Consider the following 12,818-nt stretch of genomic DNA (forward strand, 5'->3'; position numbering starts at 1 on the left):
AAAAAAAAAGTGAAACGGTTTAAATATGATATGTTCTTTTGGTAAGGTTTGGTTAATTGAATTGTTTAAAATAATTCATGAAATTTGATTTTGTTGGAATTTAACCATAGGCGGAGACACCACCTGGCGAGCCCGGACACTCGCTCGGGCTCAATCGATACTTTCTTTATACTAGGTCCAACCCAATAGCCCCTTAATCTACTTAAAAAAAATAAGAAATTGGGCAAACTCAAATATTTTTCACACGCGCACAACAAAAGTCACTTGATGATGTTGATTTTATTCGAACATTCACCGCAAAGAGGTCTCAAAAATGTCATTTACCTCCTAATTTTATTTAGCACACTATTGGTATGTTATATTTCATCTCTTATTTCAAATTGTACTTTTATTGATAAAATGACAGACCTTTTTTTATTTCGATTTATGACTATTTATCTATACTATGACTATTTCAAATAATAACATAAATAATATCTCTTGACAAAAAAAAAATAAATCATATCAAAATAGTTGGTTTTTTCTTTTCCAATTATACTTTATAACAAATTTCGTTATAAGAATACCATATTTTTTGTGTCATTAAAAAAGATAAGAATTTATATTATATGATATTATATTTGTTAGTCCTCGTGAGCTTAGCTCAGTTGGTATGGACAATGCAAGGTCCGGGGTTCAAACCCCGGCAATCATAAAAAAAAAATTATATTTGTTACATGGTTGGTGTCATTGAAAAATATATTTTTAGTTTTTTTTTAATAAGAAAAAGATATGCACGTTGTTACAATATTTTTAGTTTTTTTTAATAAGAAAAAGATATGCACGTTGTTACAATATAAATGTGCAAAATATATATAAGTATAATATTTTTAGGCATCTATACTCAAAATTTTATAAAAATAACTATACGCATTATGCAACACTAAAAAAAATTATACGCTACAATATTTTTAGTTTTTTTTAATAAGAAAAAGATATGCACGTTGTTACAATATAAATGTGCAAAATATATATAAGTATAATATTTTTAGGCATCTATACTCAAAATTTTATAAAAATAACTATACGCATTATGCAACACTAAAAAAAATTATACGCGTTAGCGTAACAAAAAAACAGACAGGCGGTCATAAAGTATTACTCTAAACGGTATTTTTTATGAAATTATAAACGGTATTTTTAAATACCGTATATAATTTTAAACATTATAAAAAGAATGGAAAAGATACACATTGTGTGTGTATATATTTCATAAAAAAAATACCGTTTATAATTTTTAAACGTTAGAGCAGTAAAAAGAGCGGAAAAACGGGCACGTGAGTGCCTGTGTTTTCTCTAGTATATATTATGTCATATGTGAATTTACGATAAATTTTTTGCTCATGCTCTATAAAATTCCTGGCTCCACCACTAAATTTAACAATTATCCATATATACAACCATAGCAGAAATTTTTTTTTCTGCCCCTATCACAAAAAAAAAATGATATATCTGCCCCTAGTTGAAAATTATTGTTGTAAATGCCCTTGTTCTTCATTTGAAATGGCGAGCATCACATTTTTTCAACCATTCTATGCAAGCTTGCAGGCTTTCTCAGACTTTCTCAGACTTTTTCTGTGTGTTTGTAATTTCATTTGGCGAGCATGTATATTTAAGTATTTAATTTTTTTCCTTTCCATGTTCAACATATCAAATGGCGAGCATACCATTTGTTGTTATTTTTTTAGTATTTTTTTTTGCTTGCTAATATGAAATGGCGAGCATGCCATAGTTGTTTTTTTTTTAGTATTTTTTTTTGCTTGCCCTTTGAAATGGCGAGCAAGGAAAGGCCATTTTTTTAAAAAAAAATGCGAACATGTTTTTGTGATCTTTTTCCATGGTTGTTTTAAAGAGCAGCATTGTGTTTAATATATAAAATGGCGCCATTTTAGTTTAATTTTGTTTTTGAAAGAATATAATGCAAACGTTGTGTATTATTGTTTAATGAAATTAATATAAATATACCCAAAGAAAAATGGACTCAGGCACATGACGGGGGTCGACGATGGGGTCATATGACAACTAATATTGTCGAGTCATGGAACAACATTTATAAGGGAGTTCGCAACCTCCCTATCACAGCTCTTGTCCAATCAACCTACTATAGGTTGGCGTGTCTATTTGCCAATAGAGCACAAAAGGCGTATGCAAGGGTAGGTTCCGGTGATCCATTCACGGATCATTGTATGAAGGAGATTCAAGAATCTGTGATTAAGTCCAACACTCACCAAGTTGATCAATTCGACAGACAAAGGTATACTTTCTCTGTCCGTGAAACAATCAATTATAGGGAGGGAAGACCGATGGGAACATTCAAGGTAGACCTACAGGCAGGGTGGTGTGATTGTGGAAAATTTCAGGCTTTACATTTGCCTTGTTCTCATGTTATAGCTGCGTGTTCTAGTTTTCGTCATGATTATCGAACCCTTATACCAGCTGTGTTTACAAATGAGAGTGTATACGCAATCTATAACACAAGGTTCGAAGTAGTCCAAGACAAAAGTTATTGGCCTCCGCATGAAGGTCCAAAGCTTTGCCACGATCCAACCATGCGAAGATTAAAGAAAGGTCGTCCAAACAGTACTCGCATCTTGACTGAAATGGATGTTGTGGAAAAAGCACCGAGAAAATGTGGACTGTGTTCCAAGACCGGTCATATTCGCAGAAATTGTCCAACTGTTAATCACCAGTAGTTAATTTTCTTCGTAATGTATTTTATTCCAAATTATCTTAATTAATATAATTATTATTATTAAAATTAAAAATATTTATATTAATTTCATTAAACAATAATACACAACGTTTGCATTATATTCTTTCAAAAACAAAATTAAACTAAAATGGCGCCATTTTATATATTAAACACAATGCTGCTCTTTAAAACAACCATGGAAAAAGATCACAAAAACATGTTCGCATTTTTTTTAAAAAAAAATGGCCTTTCCTTGCTCGCCATTTCAAAGGGCAAGCAAAAAAAAATACTAAAAAAAAAACAACTATGGCATGCTCGCCATTTCATATTAGCAAGCAAAAAAAAATACTAAAAAAATAACAACAAATGGTATGCTCGCCATTTGATATGTTGAACATGGAAAGAAAAAAAATTAAATACTTAAATATACATGCTCGCCAAATGAAATTACAAACACACAGAAAAGTCAGAGAAAGTCTGAGAAAGCCTGCAAGCTTGCAGAGAATGGTTGAAAAAATGTGATGCTCGCCATTTCAAATGAAGAACAAGGGCATTTACAACAATAATTTTCAACTAGGGGCAGATATATCATTTTTTTTTTGTGATAGGGGCAGAAAAAAAAATTTCACCATAGCATATTCATATTGAAATATATCAAAAGAATTTGTTTCAAAAAATATCATATAAGCTTAAAAAAAAACATAAGCTTCAAATAATCCAGAACTTGGAGCAAATTTGAAAAAATGTCGCTTGAAAGTTAACTTATGTACTCTCACATCGTTCACTCACTGCTTATAAAGAAAGGGGCAAGGAACTTGAATTGTGTATCAAGGGAGTTTCAACATCATTGCAACATGAATGTCATTTTGAGCAGAAAAAATGACAAAGTTGTGACACTTAGTTTTGTTTTTTAGATTAAGGAGAAAAAACCGAACAAAATGTCACTGTGGAAGTCCAACCCACCCATTTATAAAGAAAAGGAGTTTTTTTCGTTTTGGTGTAAACCGGGTATCCTCCACTAGCGCAGCTGTAGAGACTAATCTTTCAAGTCTTGTGGAATCTAAATGGATGGCAAACTCTCGCTAAGAGTTTTAACTTTGTTGCATGCCCAAATTGGATTTGAACCCAAGATATTGGTTAAGGTATAAAAGATTCGTGTCATCTCATTTAAGCATTTTTAAGTGGAAGTTTTGTTTTTTTAGATGAAGGAGAAAACGACATACCTTAATGCCCAAATCATTCCTCTCCTTAACTGAAATGACCCAACACCGCCCATTTAGAATTAGACCCGAAAATAATATTGAGTTCAAGGGTGGTTTGTGGGAAACCTATCCGAATAGCTTAATGAAGAGGGCAAGAAATCCATTGGATTGGATTGGAGGGAGGCTAAGAGTGTGTTTGGATGAGGTAATTTGAAAATTTTAAAGAACTTATAGTTCTAGGCAATTCAAATGATTCAATTTAATTACTTTCGTTTCTCAATAGTTTTGTTTGGATGGAGTAATAAAAAAAAATTGTCAACATTTTTGGGAAACTTTTATAAAAAAAATAAAAAATTGGGTCAAATTTAAAAATTGAAATTAGGGATCAATATGCAAATCTCAAAAAATTTGAGGGGTCAAATTAAAATTTTTGGAAAAATTGAGGGGTCAATTTGCAATTTTTTGGAAATTTATAGGGGTCAAATTGAAAATTTTGGAAAATTTGAGGAGCAAAATTCAAAATCTGAAAAAACTTAACAATGAAGAAATTTGAAATTCTTAGCTTTTAGGTGTCATTTGAAATTCTCTCAATTTAACTTAAACAAAATCCTTCATAAATTCCCATCATTTTGAAAATTCTTCAAATTATAATCCAAACAATATAATTCACCTCAAAGTATTTGAATTCCCTCAAAACAACCTCCCATCCAAACACACTCTAAGAGTTTAAAAGGAGAGAGTGATTGTGGAAAAAGACAAGTCTTTCATTCAACCTAAACAAAAAACACTCGCCTCATACGCGATATCTTATAGGCTTGGACAGGGGCGAAGTTATGTGTTATAATGGGGTAGCTTTAGTTACTCAAAAAATATTTATTTTATTGAAATATGTTAGTATATTTACTAATTAGCTACCCCAATAATATGTATTTAGCTATCATAAATGAGTTTATATGTTGAAAACTAGCGGAATTAAAAATATTACTAGATATCTACTTGTTTTATAGATGTATTACGTCTTATTTTGACACTTTTGATATCTTAAGCAACTACCAAAATAGGTTTATTAATAATAAATAATGATAATGTAGCAGAAGAACTAAATCGAAAACATTTACAAACTTAAAGAACTTAGGTATGACCAAAATAACTTAAAGACCAATTTATTACAAACCTCAAATTTAATGAATCCCCGATGTAATTTTTTTTTATCTTCTTTCGTCTTATTTTTTTTTATCTTTATATTTGACATCCTCGTATAAAGATGGTTAGCTTCACCGTTGAGCATAATCACTAAAGTGTCACCCCATAGCAATAAACAATTTGTGGTGAAATTTCAAGAGGTTTGAACCTACTATAATTTGAAATAGGCATTGAGACTCAAACTACCAGAAAAAGACGAGGGTACAGCCATACAGGTAGCCGCACAACCCCAGCCCTTGAGAACAAGCCAATTAAAAAAGACTACTAGTTAATGCAAATATTATAAGCCAACATTGGATAAAATTGTGAGACTAAAATAGCTTATAAATAAGGTGTTGTGAAATTCCAAGTGGTTTAGAATGTGAACTTCCAAACTTAGTCCACAAAACTTAATTAATATACATGACATTCCTCCAATTGAGGTACATTATAAATATTCCAAACAATAAATAATGAATTATTATTCAAAGAAATTAAAATTTAAGCTCCCTTTTTATTGATGAAACTAAACTTGACAAATTAATAATGAAACTCCTAGACAATGGCATTGAATACTTCACTTGCCCCTCTCTTTCTCCATAGATTGTTCATTTCATCTTTTTTTTGTTGGGAATCTCCATTGATGCTGCTTTGGATATGATTTCAAAGGCTCTTGCCATGCACAACTTGAACTTCTGTTCATCAATTAAGTCTTTCTGTGTTTTCAAAGTAATTCTTAATATTCTTGCATAGCTCATAACTGCAATATCTATACTCTGCAATCACAAAGAATAGCATGTTATGGTAACACATTTATATATTCGTATCTCAATAATAATCACTAATTACATGCAGACAAAGCTAACTTGCATTTTCTTGTTAAAAAATAAAAAGGAACTTCAAAACTACTAACAATTGGTATGTGTATATAGTTTTACATTATCTTCATTTAGTCCATCCTAACCAATATGAGAATTGTTATCCCTTGATTACGTATTCCTAATAAATGGTTTTCTTTTGAATAATCTAACAAATTGTTTTTTTTTTTTTTTTCTGAGCAAAATCTAACAAATTGTTATCACCTGAAAAATTAATGTTAGTTGAATTTTGATACAATTTCAAAATAAAATATTTTACTGTAAGCAACCACGAGTCCACGACCATTCATATGTGATTTTAGAAGTTGTTATGGTTAAAGTCAAACACTTTTAATGATCTCACAATCATGACTAATAGACATTGTACAAAATATTTAAACTAATGGTAATATGAATTAAATCTATAATCTTAATAATAAAATTAAGGTATGCTAACAAGTGTCTTTTTTTTTTTTGTAGTGTCACTTAAATATTATTATTTGCTATAGCACTTGTTAAGGAACTAAAAAAAAGAAGTTTTATATTTTTTTGAAAAAAAAAGAGTTTTATGTTGAAATGAACATTTCTTAAACTTTTTAAAATCAACTACACAAGTTTGTCTCAATAAAGATAGCATTTGACTTCTCCTTCTCTCTTGTGAGTCATCACCAAAATTCTAGTTTCTTCTCCTTCATCCACCAACTAGGGGTGATTTAGGGTCAATTTTTGACCCAAAATCACCCCTCTAACTCGTTTTTCTATTTCCCTTTTATTGAACTAAGTTATTTTCACATCTATTTCGTTTTTTCTTTCGTGATTTCGTCGTCTTAGTGCGATGTTGTTTTGTTTGTCGTCTTTGTTTGTCTTTATTGTTTTCGTTCATGTATTTGTTCGATTCAGATTGGCAGATCAACTTCGATCCAGTGCAGATCAAATCAATGACTTTGGAGTCGTCAACGTTGCAGATCCGGAGACATGGGTATTCCGGAGACTTAAATCTAGTCATATGTGTAGGCTTTAGTACTTTGTCGTTTTATGCTATTAACATAGATGTTGTGAGTTTGTTCACAGATTCATCCTTTTTGTTTTTAGCGAGTTTTCATTGTATCGATGTACTCTATCAATTTGAATGAATGAATATCGTTTATTTTTGTAAAAAAAAAACTACATAAGTTTCAAGACACTATTATATTGCCTCTCTCTCTCATAATTAGTGTCATTTTTAGATTTTTTTATGTCTCAAAATAATTTTATCTTTATAATATCAATACAACATTTATCTTTTTTCCTCTAACATACTCTTATTTATTGAGTTTCACTCTACTTAACTACTCTACTAATTACAATCAATAAGATGTTATAGTAAATGTTAATCGTCCGTCCCAAATTATAGATCGTTTGGACCATTTCGCACAAATTGAGAAATGTAATTAATTTTGTATGAAAAGAGAAATTTTGAGTTATTTTACAAAAGGGTCTTGCTAAGCAGTGCCTTAAGGGCAATGATTAAGAATTCCATTAATAGAAACTTTGTATTGGAAATACAAGTTTTTACTTTTTTCTTAACAATAATTACACAACTTTTCAATGCAAAATTAATTATTTTAGTACTTTAACCAATGCCCCAAGGGCAATGGTTAGCATTCTCCTTTAAAAAATTATTCTTTATTAATGTTATGAGAAAGATCAATTAATTAATTGAAAGAAGATACAATAATAAATAATACATAATTAAGGGTAATATAAAAAGTAGTAATTAATGCTAATTGGTATTGTAAAATGATTTTTATTTTTGAGCAATTTGTTTCCAAAGCGAATTATAATTTAGGACGGAGAAATTATTAATTTTTTACCATTGAAATCAACACAACTAACCATTTTTGAAGAATCATGCTAAACCTAAATGCGAAACTTAATGGAGTACACTATATTTGATTTATTGACAAGTGTTTTAGGACACTTGATAGCATTTTCCACACAATTATATTATCCATGGATGTTTAACATTATTTAAATATTATATTGTCCTTTTATTATGAGCTGTCAAGAAAAAAAATTGCATTCTAATTTTCTCAACTATTCCCTCCGTTTTTTAATACATGTTGCAATTTGATCATATGCATTATTTACATAACTTAATTTGATAAAAAAATATTAATATATTAAGACAAATTTTAGTATGTGGGATGTTATTTGATTTGTCTCAATGAATAATTATGAAGTATCATTTTTTTAATAATTTTTTTATTAAATATATTAATGATCAAGGTTATGCATTGACATGTTTGAAGTGGTCAATTGCGACATGTATTTATAAACAGATGAAATAAGATTCTAACTAAAAATATAGAATGGAATGGTCAATTACGACATGTATTAAAAAAAATGGAGTAACATTCTAGAAAAAAAATTGAAACAATGATATGTGTCCACCTTTAATTTTCATATATTCATTTTCTCTTAGTTCTCTATTCATCACATCACTAGCATATAGCACATCTATCGTTTTACCATTTATCTTCATTTCTCTCTAACGATATAGAATAGAAATGGGTGTCCATGAAATATTTTCCAGAAACTTACTCTTGAACTCCTACTATACTTATGGATGTGTATTTTATTGTGGTCTCATTTATTAACTTTTTCTATTAAGTACTATTAAAATTTTAAATTAACAATTGTAACTCTATACTTATTCATCTTAATTAGGCTTTTTATAAATAAGAGAGGCACCAGCAAACCAGAGAGAAAAGATGATGGTTTACCTCAGGTGCACCAGACATTATAAAATACAAGCCTTTCACAGGATGGTTTGCCAAAGCCATAGGTTCCACTGGCCCGATCAAATTGGACATGACAACACTTGAGTTTCTCAATGTACCATATAGATGTTTAGCAACTGCCTGCAACACATATTTTATAGCTCGAGTATTTCAAAAACATGAATCAAACAAAAGAGAATAACGTCCGCAACACTGATTTTAACATTTTTTTTTAATACTCATTCTTTTATTGTGTGAAATACATGTGAGTTGCATTCATTTTCAAAATGGCGTGACTCGCATGTATCTCATTTAACAAGAGACCGAGTATAAGAAAGAGTGTGTTAAAATAGGTATGACCGACATTACTCGATAAAATATTAAAGATTTGTTTTACTTTCTAGAGCAATTCTTGTGTGGAGACAAGGATTTAGATACATGAATTTGCCACACACTCGTAAAAATCTATTCACATAATTATTTCACATTTTTTTTGTTCTCATTTCAACTTATAAATATAAGACAACTTAGATCCAATGTTTTACTCACCATCTTTTTTAAAAAAATTAAAATAGATCTATCATTTCAAGAAATTTTCAAAATGTTAAAACATTGTTTCCATTCTTTATGCAAATACATTTTTTAGTTTGTCTCTCACTCTCTATTACAATTATATACTATATGAGTCTTCCATCTCTTTGTTCACAATTCAAAATAAACAATTTCTTAAAAGAAAATATATAAAAAAAAAAATTCTAAAAGTAAAGATGCTTAAAGAGGAACTTTTCCCACCCTAAATTACTCAGGATGTACACATCTGAAGGGAAAAAAAATGTTTTTGTACTGTCTAGATGCATATATACTTTCAAGCAAATCAAGAACTTTTGACTTGTTTGGATGTGTACTTTTTAAATCATGTTTTTTTTATATAAAAAAAAAAAAATATGCATGTTTACATATATATACCCACCTCATGTCCTCTTAATTTCAGCTGCATATCTAAAAGCCATTCAGTGAGAAAAACAGTGAAAGTACTTCTCTTCCTCTTGATTATTTTTTGTGCTTTCCAAACAAAATCTAAGGGGTTAGATAGGCTGGCTTGGCTTAACTTTGGGATTGGTATATGTAAGAAAGAAATATGATTCCCCCAAGGAGATTTTGAATCAGCCTTGGTCATGTCTTGGATTGATTGGTAACTTCCAATGTTCCTGGTACTTAGCAACACCAATCCTGTTGAATTTGACATTCTTGCCTTATTATCAATCTCTTGCATATATAGCCTAATACCATAGAAAATTACCCCAGTAATCACATCATTTATTGTCTGCAATACCAAAAAACATTATGTTAGAACTAATTTCGCTTAATGTAATGAAATATATATAGTACGACTAGTCCTCGTGAGCTTAGCACAGTTGGTAAGAACATTGCATCATACACACAGAGGTCGGGGTTTAAACCTCGAACACCCTATTTCTCCACATTTAAATATATGACCTCCAGCCACTAGGCTATTTGATCAAAAAATATATATATAGTACTACTATAATTAAAAAACTATAACTAAGGTGACCTAACAAATTGTATGAACATATATATAGATCCTCTACCGCTATAGTAGGGTGTTGCCGTGGTAGGGACATTATGTCGATACAGCTACAACACCATACTGCAGTGCTAGAGGATCAACCAATATACAAATTGTATATAAATTAATCTTACCACTCCAAGCTTAGACTTGATTGTTATGATTTCATCGAGAGAGAATGATAGGTTTGATAGTGCACAAGGTAGAAACTCTGAACCTTCCTCACCATTCCATATAGGTGATTTATCATCTTCAATTATTGAACTTTTCAATATACTCCATCCAAAATCAGAGATTGAATTGAAAAGGGAGAATATGGTTGAAGGGAACCACTTGAAAAAGCCTCTCTTAGGAGTTAACAATTGTGATGATTTGCGGTTAGGAAAAGACAAAGGAAGAGAAGGATCATCAGCTCTATGAAGACAAGAAAGAAGAGCACCCATGAGAGAGTAACCATCACCAAGTGCATGATGAAGTTTGAATATTATGGTGTAAGCAGCATTGCTTGTTGGATACTTGATAACATGGATTTCCCAAAGGGGTTTGTCTTTTGGTGTCCTTTCTATTAATATCTTTGACACATAATCATCAAAATCTTTATCATAGAATTCAACTGACTCATTTTTGGGGAACATTGGAACCTTAAAATGATCTTTTGGATTTACCTCTACTTTTTTCCATTTCATATTTCCATCTTTATCTCTCACCTATATAAATGGTTGCATGCATATGCACATGTTAATATTTGTTATATAAAAAATTTGTAAGGAAATATAAACACTAAAACACATAAAAAGTACGTACTATTATGGAGGAGAAGCGTGGATTGATAGGTAAGAACACATGTTGGATCAAATACATAGCTTGAGAGTCATCAATTGGAATTTCTAATTCCAAAAATCCAAAAACATATGAACATAGGGGAGGGGTGTTGAAGTATTGTCCACTTGGACTTACTGGCTCAGTTACATCTTCAAAGTTGTCCATTGATTATGATCTATGCACTATGCACTTGTATTTTCAATGTTGGCACTGGGTACTTACTTATAGCATGCCAGCACAATTTGATTGGATCCTCACATCTGGTGTGACATTCATGCCAGCACAATTTCATTATATTTCCATTATTTGTTTTACACAGTCTCACACCTCTTCTTTTGTCATAAAATAAAAAAGAAGATAAAATTGCAAATTTGAATATATTTTCATTTCCTTTTGATCATAAACGTGGCTCTTGAACGGGTAAAAATTGTACTAGTAGCTAGTAATGAGTAAATGAGCCACATTCGTACTTAAATTTGTATGGTCACACGACTGACATGGTGATTAATATGTCAATAAATTGTGATAAATGTCGCCGGCAATATGTACGAAAATGATTAATTTTTGACCTGCTTCAACCAAAAATTTACACCATGTACAGTTTTAATGCCTCTTTTTACATTCAAGTAAAAATAAATAAAGGTAATGCTAATTTGTGTCTTTAGGGCACATTTTAAGGAATTTAAAGTGAAAATTTTGTGTAAGAAATTGTGCAAATTTGGTTTTTTAGAGATTGAAAATTAATGTTTTGTAATAAGTATTTATCATTTATAGAATTATTAACATGTGCCTTTAGGGCACAAGTTAGTCTGAACAACAAAATAAAACTACCTCTTGTTAAACTTTTGTTTTTCTATCTTTGGTCATCAAACACGTAACTAATTCATGAAACCCTACTTGAATTTTAATTTTTATTTTTATTTATGTTGTTAACAATAGATTGAATGATATTGTGTTTTTTTTTTTATGACTTCACATGTTGTGTTTATAATTATTATTAAACAAAAAAACATAGTCTTTATAAATTCATGCCGATCGACTGGGACATTAATTCGAGCACCGCTTAAATGGTTTCAAGGATACAATTTCCTGTTATTTTATTTAGGTTGCTGCAGCGAAAGCATTAATGTACAACTAGACCGTATATGATTTGTCTGAATCAGGCCCCTTCTTGTCTTGTATTATCAACCAAATCATTTTGGATTTTTTTTTTACCCCCTAGTTCTCGAGGTAAAGAGACCGTAATATTTGAAGGTAAGTAAAGTCTAACTACAAATTGTTTCATTAGAAATTGATTTGGATCATCTTATTTGATAAAAGTTAATAGGAAAGCTGCTCAATAGGGGGCCCACATGCTCACGTGCTCCTCGAGTTTCCATAAAAGCCCCTCATAGTTTGTAGTTTCCGACCTATTTGGGGACTAAGTTTTCATCGCTCGGTTTTGAGAGTTACTATCCGACCCATCCAAAAGCCCCTCACTTGTACTACATTTCTCAATCACCACCAACATTCCTATTCCATTCATCCAAGTTTGCTCACGTGCTCACCTATGTTTTTTTTACAAATAGTGTTTCTCGAATCATCAAAGCAGAATAACTAAAGGTTTCTACACTCATTTGACATTAAATAACATGCATTGCTTCTTATAAACCGGTTACAATGTTGATTTACCTT

The 12,818-nt window shown here is 30.6% G+C and overlaps 2 protein-coding genes across 2 annotated transcripts; one reads left to right on the top strand and one right to left on the bottom strand.

Moving 5' to 3' along the window:
• Window positions 1-1,982: 1,982 nt before the first annotated feature.
• LOC146931616 (uncharacterized) lies at window positions 1,983-2,906 on the top strand. The gene has a single exon (XM_085708341.1). It carries the CDS (start codon window positions 2,055-2,057, stop codon window positions 2,730-2,732), a length of 678 nt encoding a protein of 225 aa, XP_085564467.1. The 5' UTR covers window positions 1,983-2,054; the 3' UTR covers window positions 2,733-2,906.
• A 2,583-nt stretch (window positions 2,907-5,489) lies between these two features.
• LOC146931617 (wax ester synthase/diacylglycerol acyltransferase 4-like) lies at window positions 5,490-11,338 on the bottom strand. The gene is made up of 5 exons (XM_085703123.1): window positions 11,127-11,338; window positions 10,457-11,029; window positions 9,705-10,058; window positions 8,738-8,875; window positions 5,490-5,891 (listed from the first exon to the last, which is right to left on the bottom strand). Exons 1-5 carry the CDS (start codon window positions 11,307-11,309, stop codon window positions 5,724-5,726), a joined length of 1,416 nt encoding a protein of 471 aa, XP_085559249.1. The 5' UTR covers window positions 11,310-11,338; the 3' UTR covers window positions 5,490-5,723.
• Between the last annotated feature and the right edge of the window lie 1,480 nt (window positions 11,339-12,818).

Source organism: Medicago sativa, chromosome 4 (genome assembly GCF_051527215.1).
Source record: "Medicago sativa cultivar Bolivia chromosome 4, Bolivia_mono, whole genome shotgun sequence".
Lineage (NCBI taxonomy): Eukaryota > Viridiplantae > Streptophyta > Magnoliopsida > Fabales > Fabaceae > Medicago > Medicago sativa.